General features: G+C 35.4%; 3 protein-coding genes across 3 annotated transcripts; all 3 read right to left on the minus strand.

Annotated features, from left to right (window-relative positions):
* Positions 1-3,195: 3,195 nt before the first annotated feature.
* LOC131358044 (C-C motif chemokine 4-like) lies at positions 3,196-4,629 on the minus strand. Its single transcript, XM_058397536.1, has 3 exons — positions 4,458-4,629; positions 3,614-3,734; positions 3,196-3,532 (listed from the first exon to the last, which is right to left on the minus strand). Exons 1-3 carry the CDS (start codon positions 4,519-4,521, stop codon positions 3,388-3,390), a joined length of 330 nt encoding a protein of 109 aa, XP_058253519.1. The 5' UTR covers positions 4,522-4,629; the 3' UTR covers positions 3,196-3,387.
* A 3,711-nt stretch (positions 4,630-8,340) lies between these two features.
* On the minus strand, positions 8,341-9,341 carry LOC131358045 (C-C motif chemokine 3-like 1). Its single transcript, XM_058397537.1, has 3 exons — positions 9,182-9,341; positions 8,853-8,973; positions 8,341-8,717 (listed from the first exon to the last, which is right to left on the minus strand). Exons 1-3 carry the CDS (start codon positions 9,243-9,245, stop codon positions 8,600-8,602), a joined length of 303 nt encoding a protein of 100 aa, XP_058253520.1. The 5' UTR covers positions 9,246-9,341; the 3' UTR covers positions 8,341-8,599.
* Positions 9,342-12,635: 3,294 nt separating this feature from the next.
* Positions 12,636-13,699, minus strand: LOC131358017 (eotaxin-like). The gene is made up of 3 exons (XM_058397485.1): positions 13,541-13,699; positions 13,056-13,176; positions 12,636-12,916 (listed from the first exon to the last, which is right to left on the minus strand). Exons 1-3 carry the CDS (start codon positions 13,602-13,604, stop codon positions 12,793-12,795), a joined length of 309 nt encoding a protein of 102 aa, XP_058253468.1. The 5' UTR covers positions 13,605-13,699; the 3' UTR covers positions 12,636-12,792.
* Between the last annotated feature and the right edge of the window lie 2,592 nt (positions 13,700-16,291).

A 16,291-nucleotide genomic window follows, 5' to 3' on the forward strand; every position in this document is an offset into this window, starting at 1 on the left:
AGTTCTGGTATATACACCAATATAAATATTTTTACTCTTATTCTATTCTAGATCATTTACATAAAACAGACAGCCAAAAAATTCCAACCAGGGCTGATTTGTTTTATAACATGTCTTGACTTTTCAACTTATTTATTTGTTAACATGCAGAACATTTTTAAGGCTATGTTGAGCTGAATTTTGGTTAATGTTTGATGGTGCTTAGTTTTATTATATATTTATTTATGTTAGGGTTACATATTTGTTTGGCAGTTATATATTTTGTGTTGTCTGTTATGTCTTGCAATAACGATTAAAAAATTATCCATCTATCCATTTTCTATACCCTCTTTATGCCTAATTAGGGTCTCGGGGGTCTGCTAGAGCCTATCCCAGCACACATTGGGTGAAAGGCAGGGGTATACCCTGAACAGGTCGCCAGTCCACCACAAGGCCACATATAGACAGACGTTAAAAAATCAGTAATGGTGGATCTTCCCATAGTTTTAGTTTCATATCCATAGCTCATGCTTAGACTCCTAGCTGTTAGACTCTAAGTTGTACTATTTGTTTGTTTGTTTGTGTTTTAAATGTGAATAAATCCAAAATTCCTGACCATTCCTGAATGTAATTCCAAATTCTTGTCCCTCTGCTTTGCACAGTCTCCTAATTTTTAATTCATTATATCATTATAGTGGTATACACACCAGGCTAACGAGTGTTTATTGTCCAGAAGATATGATAAGAAATAAAACACATGGGATGTGCTATGAAAGGGAACGACTGACAGATTATATAAACATGTACGCAAGTACAACTGAAACAGGAAGCTAATAATTTTCAAGAAGGTTTTCAGTACAGCGAGGTTCCTCCTTCCTTCAGAAATAGACTGGGGACTTTTCTGTGTCCATTCAGTGAAAAGCTCGGAAGAAAATTTTTTATGCAGTTTATAGAGCATAAGAGCAGAAGGAAGTGTGAAGACAGACAATGATCTCTAGAAAAGTGAGCTACAGGAAACCTCTGGAACTCTTTATGCAAGTAAATGTATTCAAATCACTGACACAAGCAGTGAAGGATATTTTGTCTTTAAACTGTGGGCTAAAGATTTATTGAAAGCGCCATAAAGCAGCGGTTTAGAAATGGTTCAGTGATGATGTATCGTCAGTCTAAGAGACTCCACAAAGGTCCAAAAACCTGACCTCATGACTAGAAACTGTTGAAGAAAGGACAAAATTTTCATTTACATCATTTCCTTTCCAGTGTCACCCAAATGAGAATGAGGTTCCCTTCTCAGCCTGGTTCCTCTCAAAGTTTCTTCCTCATATTATTTCAGGGAGTTTTTCCTCAACACCATCACCTCAGGCTTGCTCAATAGGGATAAATGTTAAAAAGTAACTTAACTTTAACCTTGATCATTTTTATTATGTTTCTAAATTTCTGTAACGCTGCTTTGAGGCAATGTCCATTGTTAAAAGTGCTATTCAAATAAATTTAACTGAATTGACCAGTTTCCTGTTGATGAAACATATCTTCTCACCAGGGTGCTACCACCACTGAGGGAACATGGCATACAGGAGCACCAAGGACAAATAGTTCAAGCTTGGATTCATCAGAACAGAGAACAATTTAAAGGATTTTGACTCATGAGGCTCTTTTTTCTCTTCTCACCAGTATTTTTTTTTGCAAATCAGTGATTTGCAAAAATTGGCAATTTTATCCTAAAAGAATATTTTTTTCATTTCATTGTCTGTACCGCTTATCCAATCTATCCTCGGGTCACGGGGAGCCTGTGCCTATCTCAGGAGTCATCGGGCCTCAAGGCAGGATACACCCTGGATGGAGTCTTAAAAGAATATCAATTACCATAACATTTTAAAGTATGAATTTATTTTAATTTGTTTTATGAAGCATTCCAATAATTATGGAGCCATCGTTTACTTTTACTGTAATAGTACTCTCCACTTGTTTTATTTCTTACATATCAGACAATCTAGGAAATTTTTTTATATTTTAAATATAAACTCTGTAGTTATTGGTTAGAAATGATTTACATTCATTTCTCCATCACTTCCCACTTGGCTAGTTAAAACGTGTTAAATGTCCTTTTTTGGCAGTTTGTGTACACACAATGAGTCAGAGATAGATAGATAGATAGATAGATAGATAGATAGATAGATAGATAGATAGATAGATAGATAGATAGATAGATAGATAGATAGATAGATAGATAGATAGATAGATAATTCTTTCTGACAGAAAGAATTCTCTCGAGATTGGATAAGGATTTTTTTCCGGATCTGCCAGCTTCATCTCCCGTCAGGCTCAGGTCTGGGCCGCAGTGTCTTGCCTGTATGCTTTGAGACTTTGTCTTGCTAAAAGGTGAAACTGCATTGTGAGGTTGTAGACATTTAGGAGTAGGTTCTCTTGATAAATTTCACTTGGCTGCATTCATCATTCCTTTCAATCTAACCAGTCTGAAAATCCCTGCTGCTGAGGAGCACCACACAGCATAATACTGCAATGCTTCACTGTATGGATGGCATTAATCAACCGATGGACAAAAAGTCCAGATGTGTCTCTCTGAACATTCTGAACAACTTTAGAAATGCTTTTCTACCCTCGCCTAAATCTATGTTTTGACATGGCTTGGATCTTCAGTTTCATCTGTGTTCGACTCATCCAAAGCATTCGATTTGAAATGCCATGCTATTAAAACCTTTATCTCTGGAATGATGAGAGAATTCCTGGAAGTGTGTTAGAACTTGCATGGACATATTACTGAATATCATCAGCATTAAAAGAACTTGTCCTCTGACCGGATGTGACTCTAATTATTCAATTCAATTCAATTTTATTTGTATAGCGCTTTTAACAAAGAACATTGTCTCAAAGCAGCTTTACATGAGAAACGGCATAAGAAAACAACAAACATATAAACAGATAAATAGACAGACAGTCCTAGATGTTATCCCAAGTGAGCAAGCCTGAGGTGACTGAGGCGACTGTGGCAAGGAAAAACTCCCTTAGATGGTAAGAGGAAGAAACCTCGAGAGGAACCAGACTCAAAAGGGAACCCATCCTCATTTGGGTGACAACTGTGTGATGCAGATACAGCATGTGTATAGTGTTATGTAAATCAATAAGTTTTAAAATCAAAAATTATCTCATTATAACAATCTCAATAATACGCTAAGAAAGCAATGACTCGCAGAAAACCATAATATTTACTGCAGAGCAAGAGTCTTTATTAGAATAGTTGCATGTGACGTGTACATCAATATTTCATTTATTGGAATTAAAATGGGAACAAACATAAAGATGACACAGACGGTGATACTGATCTCGTAATTAACACCATAAGGACAGTGGATATGTAAATATTAATTTAGTGTTCTGTGTCAAAGTCAACTATTGCTGAGGCTGTGAGGTTTGCAGAGACACTGCGGCTTTGTTTTTTTGATCCACTGCTTTCATGTAGTTCTTGACCCAGCCAGCAGTAGGATCCACACAGAATTTCTTCTCAATTCCCTTTTCTTTATTATTTGTCTCAAAGCTGTGATACAAAAAGATGCTTTATTAATACAAACAAAACAAACATATAATACTATATTTGTACCAAGCAGGTGATACTCACACAATGGCCCTTTTGGGGCAGTCGCTGCTGATCCACCAGTGTTTAACAATGTTCTTTACTGGGATCCTCATATTAGTTATGTTTGAACAGCATGAAGTCTTGTGGTCAAAACCAGTGGGAGCTGAGATAAAACAGTGTTTATAGAGATTACTATTATTATTATTATTATTATTATTATTATTATTATTATTATTATTATTATTATTATTATTATTGTTATTGTTGTTGTTGTTATTAATCTTACTGCTGCCTACAAGACAATACAGATATGTTCAGATATTCGGAGGGAAAAGCGAGAGAACACAATTTTTAATAATATATTATTTTACAGTTAAATTGAAACCTTGCACAAAAAATGAAACCCCTTGACGCCAAAGACAGTGGTGTTAGTATACGACCGCCAGACGATATTACAGTACAGAAATCATGCAGTTACTCTTTCTTGTATTTATTGTCTTTTGCACTGTCTTGTCTATGCTCTGTTTGCACATAGCTGCACACTGTGCACTTTACGTGGCTAAGACAATCTTCTGTCCTAGCTCTGTGGTGTTGTTTGTTGTTTTGTGTTGATCTCTTTGTTGTTGTATGTTTCTGTAGCACCAGGTCCTGGGGAAACGTTGTTTCATTTCACTATGTACTGCGTCAGCTATATGTGGTTGAAATGACAATAAAGCTTCTTGAATCTTGAATCTTGAATCTTGATCAAATTCAACTCCAAACCTTTATTTGCAAATTTGAATTCAGTTTGTAGCGGCTCATTTCCCAATCCATAATTAATCGTTCTCTGTATTCACAATGCAAGAAAAAAAAGTATGCAGTATTAAAAGAGGGATTTAATACTCACCGTTAAACACCAGCTGAAGAAAGCAAAAAGACATCAGAAACAGCAGAGCCATCAGGTTCTTCATCCTAGCAGAAGGTCTGGTTTCTCACAGAGAGAGACGGAGCCGAGTAAGAGATCAGGAGAGAAGAGTCGGGTGCTGGAGGAGAGAGCTTCTCTCCATCTTATATATACACTGGGAAAGAGAGAAAGAAAAAATGTTCTCTTGTTTCTGAGTACAAGTCTTCCTGCTGCAGTATAACATGCTTCCTCTTCTCTTCTTGTTTTCTGAACCTTATTTCAGTGTAAATCATCTACCATATGCAGATGTTGCAGATTTCTTTTCAAATCATTTTGACCGAATGTTTATTTAACCTTTCAGTAATTCAGATTACATGTGATATACAATCAGGTAAATAAATATCAGCCAAGCTGATGGAGTTAGTTTGAAATTAAAACTGAATACAACCTCATCTTTAAAGAACACACTCACTCACTCTCACACTCACTCACTCTCACACTCACTCACTCTCACACTCACTCATAAAGAAGTCCTTTTAGATCCAAATCATACAGCACTTTTTATGCATTTTCCTCTGTTCAAGAGACAAAAATAGCTGCTATATAAATTAATTGTTTACTTTTAACTCCTGTTATAGACAGATAAAATAAAATGAAAATTTCCTACATCCTCTATGGAGATTGTCAAGAGCACCAAATTTCTTGGAGTTTGTCTGGTGGAGAACTTCACCTGATCACTCAACACCAGCTCCATCAGCAAGAAAGCACAACAGCATCTCTACTTCCTACAAAGGCTGAGGAAAGCCCATCTCCCTCCCTCCATCCTGACCATGTTCTACAGAGGGATCATCGAGAGCATCCTGAGCAGCTGCATCACTGCCTGGTTTGGGAATTGTACTTTTTCATGGATCACAGATATTCACGGATATTATCACGAATATTATCATGGATATTATTGTACTCTCTCCCCTCTATCATGGACATTTACACCACATGTATACCACTGCATAGTTTCTTCCCTCAGGCCATCAGGCTCCTCAACACCCAGAACTGAATTATATCAACTCACACACACTCAACTGTGTGAACTGATCTGATCTCGAAACTCAAACACTCAAATCAATTCAATATTCATCCATGTCTATAACTCCATCCATATTATAACTGTTTACATGCTGCACATTTACTCAATTGCTGCTGTTGCTGTTTTTGCACACATTTCAACTGCTGCTATTACAGAAGTCTATATGTTTACAAGAAACCCTTTATTTACTCTTCTCTTATTTTTGAACATTGTCTCATTTCACGGTTACTGAATCAGCTATATACAGTTTAAATGAAAACAAAAGCTTCTTGACTTGAATTTTGTAATTGTACAATCTCAGACTGAATACATGAAGATAAACAACAAAACTTTGCGGAGAAATAATATTTCTAAGAAAGGTCAATAAGCAATGACATAACACTCTGTTATACATTGTGCATATGAGCCATAAATAGTTGGGGATGTTTGCTGTCTGTTCAGCGAAAAGCTGAGCACATGTAGTATACAAACCACAGACACAGAAGGAAGTGATTCTCGTGGGACTCAGTGAATACGGACAATAATACCCAGAAGGTTAACTACAGAGAATTCTTGTCACAAATTATTATAAATGCATAGTTTGAGATTTCATACACAGGACCTCTGTAGAGTTTTATTCAAATGTGATATATTTTTTATATTAAAATCAGGTAAACACTCTGTCTATTCATGCTGTGTTATATTCATTCCCTGTTTAAAGGACAAAAAAATACTTAAAACAATTATAGAGTTTCACAAAAAATGCAGTCTGAAATGCTATACAGTAAAAAGGATTTTATTTTACATTTTATTTTAGTTAAAATGGATTAAAATGACATCTCTGCTCATAAATCTCCTCACAATAACAATAAAAAAATTGCATACTCATCAAAAATCCCAAACTGAAATCTCATTAAATATGTATTCATTATTTTCTGGAGGCTCCTTTAATAGCAGGAACATCTTCAGGGCTTCTGGGTAAGTCTCTACAAGCTTTCCAAACCTGGATTTGTGCAGTTTCTCTCATTCTTCCTGGCAGATCCTTTCAAGCTCCATCAGATTGGAAAGGCAGAGTATGTAAAAGCCCATCTTCAGCTCTCTTCAGGTTCAGGTCTGGTATTTAGCTGGGTCAGTTAAGGGTTAATATTCAGATATTGTCTTGACTGTATGCTTCTGTTCACTGATATATTGAAAAGTGGAACTTGTGGTCACAAACGAGAAGATTTTCATTAATGACTTCTCTGTATTTATCCTTCCTTCAATACTGACCCGCTTTACTGTACCAACATTTATTGACGTCAATGCTGAGTACAAATGACAAGGTGCTCACATGAAACATCTCATCAACCCCACAAACTTCAGATTCAAAGCTCAGCGTCTATATCTATGTTTCTGATCACACATGATGGCATCAGCCTAACTCCTCAAGTCACCAATTTTTCTTTTGTGGAAAGTTTGGGATTTTCCTAAACATCATTATATTCTACTTTTACATTTTCCATTCAGATTTAATATAAAACATTAGCTTATAGCTAATTTATGCATTTGGACTTTTTTTAGCTTTGAGCTGGGGTGAACTTGATTTTCTCCAAACCTTTATCAATATGCTTTAACAATGCACAGATTCTCCCAGACTTCAGCTGTAGATGTTCCACAGAACTAACACTGCTCTGAGCTGTCTACCTGAGCTTGACTCTAACATCAACTTTAGACGAGTTGAAGTAGGAGGAGTGCGGACTCCATCTGTCTCTGATAAGACTTGCGATACTAAGGATGTTACTGTTAATTCATTAGCTACACAAAGACTGTTCATGCTTGATGGATCCACAGTTAAACAATGCGTCCTTCTTGTCTTAAACATGGACAGTCAACGTCGGTTTCTTCGGTACAACATCAAAAGGATTCAGCCATTTTTATCCACACAGGTTGCTCAGGTGCTTGTTCAGTCTCTCCGGTCATTTCAAAGCTCTCTATGGTCAGGTCTCTGAATGCAATTTATCCTCTGCAAATTATCCAGATGTGTGACTTACTACCTAAGTTCTTCCACACCACCCCACTGCTGCATCTCCACTGGTTTCCAGAAGCTGCATCAGATTCAAAAAACTGATGCTTGCCATGAAAGCCAAGAATGGATCAGTTCCATCTGACCTCAAAGCTCTTATTACTCCTTACACTGCACCTTGCTCCCTCAGATCTACAAGCACTGCTGGACTGGTCCCACCATCTCTCAGGGTACGAGGTAGGTATACATCTAGACTCTTCTCTGTTCTGACACCAACTCACCAACTTCCCCTAGATGTCCATACACCCGAGTCACTGACCGTCTTCAAACGCCGGATGAAGACCTTCTTCTTCCTGAAACACATAAACTAGATCTTATTTTTCCCCTATTTGTTTTATGCATTGTTGTAAGTATTTAGGGCTGATGGTGTCCTAAGTCTGTGACCTATTGACCCGGTGTTAATGTATTCATTGATAGAGACTTCAAAGCACTATTGTACATCACTCTGGATAAGAGCGTCTGCCAAATACCAGAAATGTAAATATAAATGTCTTGTTAAAAACTTACTTCATTAAACCGATAACAGAAATGGTGTTCAAAACTAATAATGAAGATGTCACCTCATCCTATCACAATGACACAAATTCATATAGGCCTAAAAAATGATCCCACACACAGTACACACAACGTTTTTCCAGGACCCTGGTGCTATATGAAACAATACAGAGCTAAGTTGTCCTAGCTACATAAAGTGCATAATGTGCAAGACACGAGACAATACAATACTCTACAGGACATAAAATTGCATAGTGTAATTATTTATTAGAACAGTTACATGTTACACGTGTATAATAGTCACTTCATGCCATTTTACTGATAGATTTATAGGTTATTAAACATGTTAGAAGACACAGATGGTGATAATAAACTCTTATAAACACCCGGTGGCGCCATCACACTGAGGCCCAGAGGTGAGAATATATTAACTGTAAAAACAAAACTAAACTAAATATATACTAACAAAACAGGTTATAATAATAATGTAGTGTTCTGTGTTGAAATCCTGTCTGATGTTGAGGCTCAGATGCTTGCTTTCGCACCAAGTTGTTGTTCATTCAGGTAATTTTTGACCCAAGGGGCCGTAGGATCCAAACAGAATCTGTTCTTAGTGTTCTTTTCTTTATTATGAGTCTCAAAGCTGTGACACAAAAAGAGAGATAAAAGAATGCTTGATTAATGCAAACAAACAAATAACCAAAAATCAGCCAATCACCCAAACTATTATACATATATATTTAAAATACTATATTTGTACCAAGCAGGTGATACTCACACAATGGCCTTTATGGGGCAGTCACTGCTGGTCCTCCAGTGTTTCACAATGTTCTTCAGTGGAATCTTCATTTTAGTTGTGCCTGGACAGCATGGAGTCTTGTGGTCAAAACTAGTGGGAGCTGAAATAACAAAAATTGTTTATTAGTTTTGAAACAAGATGATGATGATGATGATGATGATGATGATGATGATGGTCATTATTGTTACTGTTATTAATATTATTATCATACTGCTATGTAGAGGTCAATACAGATGTGTTCACTCTGGTCGATATTAGAAAGGAAAAAACAGAGCGGTCATAGTTTAACAGAGAGATTTAATACTAACCACTAAACACCAGATGAAGAGAGCAGAGAGACATCAGAAACAGCCGGGCCATCAGGTTCTTCATCCTAGCAGAAGGTCTGGTTTCTCACAGAGAGAGACGGAGATCAGGAGAGAGGAATCGAGTGCTGGAGGAGAGAGCTTCTCTCCATCTTTTATATACACTGAGAGAGAAAGAAGGCAAAATGGTCTCCTGTTTCTAAGTAGCAGCTAGAATACAACATTCTTCCTCTTTTCATCATCTGTTTCCTGAAGGTTATTTCTATGTAACTCTTCCTCCATGTGCAGATTTTGCCGGGATTTTTCCACAGGATGGGTGTCTTGTCATTTACTCAGACAGACTGAGATACAAATGCATATATTAGGTTCTTAATTCAAGGTAATGTTTATGTAAGAGTCGAATGAATGCGATTCTATGTTTTGTTAATAATATTTATAAATGGACTTCTTGGGGACTTCTTGGGGAATCTATGATTATATTTAAATGGATTCTAAGGGACTTTTATTTTTGCTGGACATTGAGCAGAAACTTATTGGGGGGCTGGTGTAAGTGTAATGTAAGGAATGAAGAGCTCGTCTTGGTCTCTGTGTTTTATTATTGTTATTAAGCCCCCTTAACACCCACAATACTGCAACTATTACACTTACTTAAAAATAGTCAGTGTTTTGGTGGATCATAATATGTCAGATACGTGAATTTGATGTCCCTTGTCATAAAGGCAACTTTATAACTCATTTTATATTCTTGCTAGATTTCTTTTATATTATATTAACTGTAAAGGTGATGTATCATGCTATTATTATTATTATTATTATTATTATTATTATTATTATTATTATTATTATTATATAACATCCAAAAATCCAGGAGAACAGTGTAGAGATTTCAACACTTTATATTATATTATATTATATTATATTATATTATATTATATTATATTATATTATATTATATTATATTATATTATATTATATTATATTAAGGGACAAAAATATACAGAATTATAAAATTTTGCAGGAAACAATGACATTGCTGTCTGAATTGCTACACAGTAAAATGGATTTTACGTTAAAATAGATTAATGCACACACACATACTGCATACAGAGATATTTATTTTCTCCTGATTGAATTATCTGAACTGACTGATGACATTCGTTTAGACTCTGAAAATCAACATCAGGAAAATAAAAGTTAAGACCATGTCTACAGATTAAATGTACAACAAATAGCATGTATGTGATGAACATGAGAATGTAAGTTATAAATAGAGTGGGGAATGTTTGCTGTCTGTTCACTGAAAAGCTGAGCGGTGTCACATGTAGTACACAAACCAGAGAAGGAAATGATAGTGAATATAACACAATAATACTTAGAAGGTCAACTACAGAGAACTCTGGATTTCTGGAGCACTTCATGACAAGGACACAAATTATAATAAATGCCTAGCTTTAGTATTCATTCACACAGGACCTCATTAAAATGTGATTTAAAAAATATACTTAAAAATGCAGACTTTCATCTTTAATGTTGGGTTATATTTATCGGTCATGAATCTGCCCTTGGTAACTTCCCTATTTATCATAACGTCCCGAAGTAATGTACAGATATAGAATTCTATTTTTCTTTACTCATTATGTGCTGTAAATACAACTTACACATACTTCTCCATACACATGCTAACTTAACAGCCTTATTTATTGATCTACATTTTTACATATTTATCTGAACTTGTTCATTTGCACAGTTTCTACTATTTACACTTTTGGTAGATGATAAACACCATTTTGTTGCTGTACTTTGGAATAACTATATCAATCTATCAAAGTCTATCTATCAAAGTCTATCTATCTATCTATCTATCTATCTATCTATCTATCTATCTATCTATCTATCTATCTATCTATCTATCTATCTATCTATCTATCTATCTATCTATCTATCTATCTATCGATCTATCTATCTATCTATCTATCTATCTGACTGTCTGTCTGTCTGTCTGCCTGTCTAGATAGATAGATAGATAGATAGATAGATAGATAGATAGATAGATAGATAGATAGATAGATAGATAGATAGATAGATAGATAGATAGATAGACAGACAGACAGACAGACAGAATTTATTCATCCCAAAGGGAAATTCATACTATCAAAGTCTATCTATCTATCTATCTATCTATCTATCTATCTATCTATCTATCTATCTATCTATCTATCTATCTATCTATCTATCTATCTATCTATGTCTATCTAGACTATTATTGTTATTATTATTATTGTTGTTGTTGTTAATAAAAACAATTCACCTGCCTCCAAAAATTCCTTGTGACAACAACCAAAAATCCAAACCAGGAGAACAGTATTATATTATATTATATTATATTATATTATATTATATTATATTATATTATATTATATTATATTATATTATATTATATTATATCATATTATATTATATTATATTATATTATATTATATTATATTATATTATATTATATTATATTATATTATTACACAGATCAGGCATAACATTTTGACCACCTGCCTAATATTGTGTTGGTCTCCATTTGCTGCCAAAACAGCCCTGACCCATCATGCACTGTGTACTGTGTATAAAACGTTTCTATCACTCCCCACGTGCATCATCCTTGACCACCCATGACCCTGTCGCCAGTTCACCACTGTTCCTTCTTTGGACTACTTTTCATAGGTACTGACCACTGCAGACCGGGAACACCCCACAAGAGCTGCAGTTTTGGAGATGCTCTGATCCAGTGGTCTAGCCATCACAATTTGGTCCTTCATCAAACTCGCTCAAATCCTTATGTTTGTCCATTTATCTGCTTCTATCACATCAACTTTGAGGACAAAATGTTTACTTGCTGCCTAATATATTATATTATATTATATTATATTATATTATATTATATTATATTATATTATATTGTATTATATTATATTATATTATATTATATTATATTATTTTATATTATATTATTTTTCATTTAGACTCTGAATATCATCATCATAACAATAAAAGTTAAGACAAAGATGTCTTCTCATTTTATCTCATAGAATTATAAAAGAGGTACAATTATAAAACAATTATAACTCAGTGACTCACAGGAAACCATAATGTACTGAAATACATAGTGTTTATTATTAAAGTATTATAAGTATTTATTAGAACAGGTTTATGCTACATGTGTGTAACAGTCACTTCATTTCATTTTATCGATCCATTAATTGGAGAACAAATATGAAGAAGGACACGGTTAGTGATACTGAACTCTCATAAACACCAGGTGGAGCCGTCACATTGAGGCCCAGATCTGAGAATATCTTGATTGTATAATTAAATAACGACAAAGTGCTTGTTCTTTGTATTAAAAAGAACTTGCCATGTGTCATATAACAATAATAAAGGAATGACTCTCAGGAAACCATGGTACATGTGACATGTACAACAATATTTAATTTCATTTGGAATTTAAATAGAAACAAACATAAAGAAGACACAGACTGTGATACTGATCTCGTAATAACACCAGAAGCATAGAGGAGAGGATATGTAAATATTAATTTAGTGTTCTGTGTTGGAATTATCTATTGCTAAGGATAAGAGGTTTGCAGAGACACTGTGGCATTGTTTTTCTGATCCACTACTTTCATGTGATTCTTGACCCAGCCAGCAGTAGGATCCACACAGAATTTCTTCCCAGTGTTCATGTCAAAGCTGTGACACAAAAAGAAAAAAGAAAAAGGATGCCTGATTACTGCAAATAACCAAAAAAAAAAAAAAAACCCAACCAATCAACCAAACATAGACATATATAATTAAAATCCTATATTTGTACCAAGCAGGTGATACTCACACAATGGCCTTTATGGGGCAGTCACTGCTGGTCCAGTGGTATTTCACAATGTTTTTTACTGGGATCCTCAATTTAGTTGTGTCTGGACAGCATTGAGTCTTGAGCTCAAAAACGACTGGAGCTGGGATGAAACAGTGTTTATAGAGATTATTATTATTATTATTATTATTATTATTATTATTATTATTATTATTATTATTATTATTATTATACATCATACTGCTGCCTACAAGACAATACAGACATGTTCTGATATTAGGAGGGAAAAATGAGAGAGCACAATGTTTAATACTATATTATTTAACAACTGGATTGAAACCTTGCACACAGATTGAATCAAATTGACTAAATTCAACTCAAAACATTTACTTGAAAATTTGAATTCAGATTGTAGCGGCTAATTACCCAATCCATAAAAATCGTTCTCTGTGTTCACACTGCAAGTAAAAAAGTGTGCAATATTAAAAGAAGGATTTAATACTCACCACTAAGCACCAGCTGAAGAGAGCAGAGGGAGAAGAGAAACAGCAGAGCCGTCAGTTTCTTCATCCTAGCAAAAGGTCTGGTTTCTCACAGAGAGAGACGGAGCCGAATGAGAGATCAGGAGAGAGGAGTCCTGGAGTCCTGAGTGCTGGAGGAGAAAGCTTCTCTCCATCATTTATATACACTGAGAGAGAGGGTTTCTGAGAATCAATCTTCCTACAGTATAACATCCTTCCTCTTTTCTTCTTCTGTTTTCCTGAACCTTATTTCAGTGTAAATCATCTACCATATGCAGACTTTGCAGAAATTTTTTTCACATCGTTTTGACAGAGAAAGCATTACAGGACTGAGATAGCAATTTATAGTTTAGTTTTTAATTAAAAAAAACTTAATCAGGTGTTTGGTAGTTAAAGTGCTATGTGTTTATTTTGACTTAACATCTCATTATAGATTGTGGTAAAAGTTTATTTTATATATATATATATATATATATATATATATATATATATATATATATATATATATAATAGTAGTAGAGATTCATCATCATCTCTGTGGAGATCATCAAGAGCACCAAATTTCTTGGCGTTCATCTTGCAGAGAATTTCACCTGGTCACTCAACACCAGCTCCATCAGTAAGAGAGCACAGCAGCATCTCTACTTCCTATAAAGGCTGGGGAAAGCTCATCTCCCTCCCCCCATCCTGACCATTTTCTACAGATGGACCATCGAGAGCATCCTGAGCAGCTGCATCACTGCCTGGTTTGGGAATTGTACTTTATTATGGATCACAGATTTTATCACGGATATTATTGTACTCTCTCCCCTCTATCATTGACATTTACACCACATGCTGCATCTACAAAGCCAGCAGCATTCTGGATGACCCCACACACCCATCACACACACTCTTCACCTTTCACACACCCATCACACACACTCTTCACCCTTCACACACCCATCACACACACTCTTCACCCTTCTGGCTTCTGGAAAGAGGTACCTAAGCATTCGGGCCTCACAACCAGACTGTGTAACAGTTTCTTCCCTCAAGCCACCAGGCTCCTCAACACCCAGAACTGAATTATATCAACTCACTCACACACACACACACACACACACACACACCCACACACACACACACACAGCCAAACACACACACACACACAGCCAAACACACACACACACACACACACACTCTCTCACACACACACACACACACACACACATTCACACACACACACACACACACACACACTCAACTGTGTGAACTGATCTGATCTGAGCAAAATTCATCCATGTCTATAACTCCATCCATATTATAACTGTTTACATGCTGCACATTTACTCAATTGCTGCTGTTGCTGTTTTTGCACACATTTCAACTGCTGCTATTACAGAAGTCTATATGTTTACAAGAAACCCTTTATTTACTCTTCTCTTATTTTTGAACATTGTCTCATTTCACAGTTACTGAATCAGCTATATACAGTTTAAATGAAAACAAAAGCTTCTTGACTTGAATTTTGTAATTGTACAATCTCAGACTGAATACATGAAGATAAACAACAAAACTTTGCGGAGAAATAATATTTCTAAGAAAGGTCAATAAGCAATGACATAACACTCTGTTATACATTGTGCATATGAGCCATAAATAGTTGGGGATGTTTGCTGTCTGTTCAGCGAAAAGCTGAGCACATGTAGTATACAAACCACAGACACAGAAGGAAGTGATTCTCGTGGGACTCAGTGAATACGGACAATAATACCCAGAAGGTTAACTACAGAGAATTCTTGTCACAAATTATTATAAATGCATAGTTTGAGATTTCATACACAGGACCTCTGTAGAGTTGTATTGAAATGTGATATATTTTTTATATTAAAATCAGGTAAACACTGTGTCTATTCATGCTGTGTTATATTCATTCCCTGTTTAAAGGACAAAAAAATACTTAAAACAATTATAGAGTTTCACAAAAAATGCAGTCTGAAATGCTATACAGTAAAAAGGATTTTATTTTACATTTTATTTTAGTTAAAATGGATTAAAATGACATCTCTGCTCATAAATCTCCTCACAATAACAATAAAAAAATTGCATACTCATCAAAAATCTCAAACTGAAATCTCATTAAATATGTATTCATTATTTTCTGGAAGCTCCTTTAATAGCAGGAACATCTTCAGGGCTTCTGGGTAAGTCTCTACAAGCTTTCCAAACCTGGATTTGTGCAGTTTCTCTCATTCTTCCTGGCAGATCCTTTCAAGCTCCATCAGATTGGAAAGGCAGAGTATGTAAAAGCCCATCTTCAGCTCTCTTCAGGTTCAGGTCTGGTATTTAGCTGGGTCAGTTAAGGGTTAATATTCAGGGATTGTCTTGACTGTATGCTTCTGTTCATTGATATATTGAAAAAAGCTTTGACCTGGGGTGAACTTGATTTTCTCCAAACCTTTATCAATATGCTTTAACAATGCACAGACTCTCCCAGACGTCTGCTTCAGATGTTCCACAGAACTAACACTGCTCTGAGCTGTCTACCTGAGCTTGACTCTAACATCAACTTTAGAGGAGTTGAAGTAGGAGGAGTGCAGACTCAGAGACTGTTCATGCTTGACAGATACACAATTAAACAATGCGTCCTTCTTGTCTTAACCATGGACAGTAAACTGCCCTTTTCCTCCCATGTTACTAATGTCACACGTTCACGTCAGTTTCTTCTGTACAACGTCAGAAGGATTCAGCCAT

Source organism: Hemibagrus wyckioides, linkage group LG08 (genome assembly GCF_019097595.1).
Source record: "Hemibagrus wyckioides isolate EC202008001 linkage group LG08, SWU_Hwy_1.0, whole genome shotgun sequence".
Taxonomy (NCBI): domain Eukaryota; kingdom Metazoa; phylum Chordata; class Actinopteri; order Siluriformes; family Bagridae; genus Hemibagrus; species Hemibagrus wyckioides.

Bases quoted from the DNA above. Each gene is read 5' to 3' on its own strand.
- LOC131358017 (XM_058397485.1), bottom strand. From the start codon at position 13,604: ATGAAGAAACTGACGGCTCTGCTGTTTCTCTTCTCCCTCTGCTCTCTT. The intron at 13,177-13,540 runs GTGAGTATTAAA...GTTTCATCCCAG, and splicing joins TCTTCAGCTGGTGCTTAGTG to CTCCAGTCGTTTTTGAGCTC. The intron at 12,917-13,055 runs GTGAGTATCACC...TTTGTGTCACAG, and splicing joins TGCCCCATAAAGGCCATTGT to CTTTGACATGAACACTGGGA.
- LOC131358045 (XM_058397537.1), bottom strand. From the start codon at position 9,245: ATGAAGAACCTGATGGCCCGGCTGTTTCTGATGTCTCTCTGCTCTCTT. The intron at 8,974-9,181 runs GTTAGTATTAAA...TTGTTATTTCAG, and splicing joins TCTTCATCTGGTGTTTAGTG to CTCCCACTAGTTTTGACCAC. The intron at 8,718-8,852 runs GTGAGTATCACC...TTTGTGTCACAG, and splicing joins TGCCCCATAAAGGCCATTGT to CTTTGAGACTCATAATAAAG.
- LOC131358044 (XM_058397536.1), bottom strand. From the start codon at position 4,521: ATGAAGAACCTGATGGCTCTGCTGTTTCTGATGTCTTTTTGCTTTCTT. The intron at 3,735-4,457 runs GTGAGTATTAAA...GTTTTATCTCAG, and splicing joins TCTTCAGCTGGTGTTTAACG to CTCCCACTGGTTTTGACCAC. The intron at 3,533-3,613 runs GTGAGTATCACC...TTTGTATCACAG, and splicing joins TGCCCCAAAAGGGCCATTGT to CTTTGAGACAAATAATAAAG.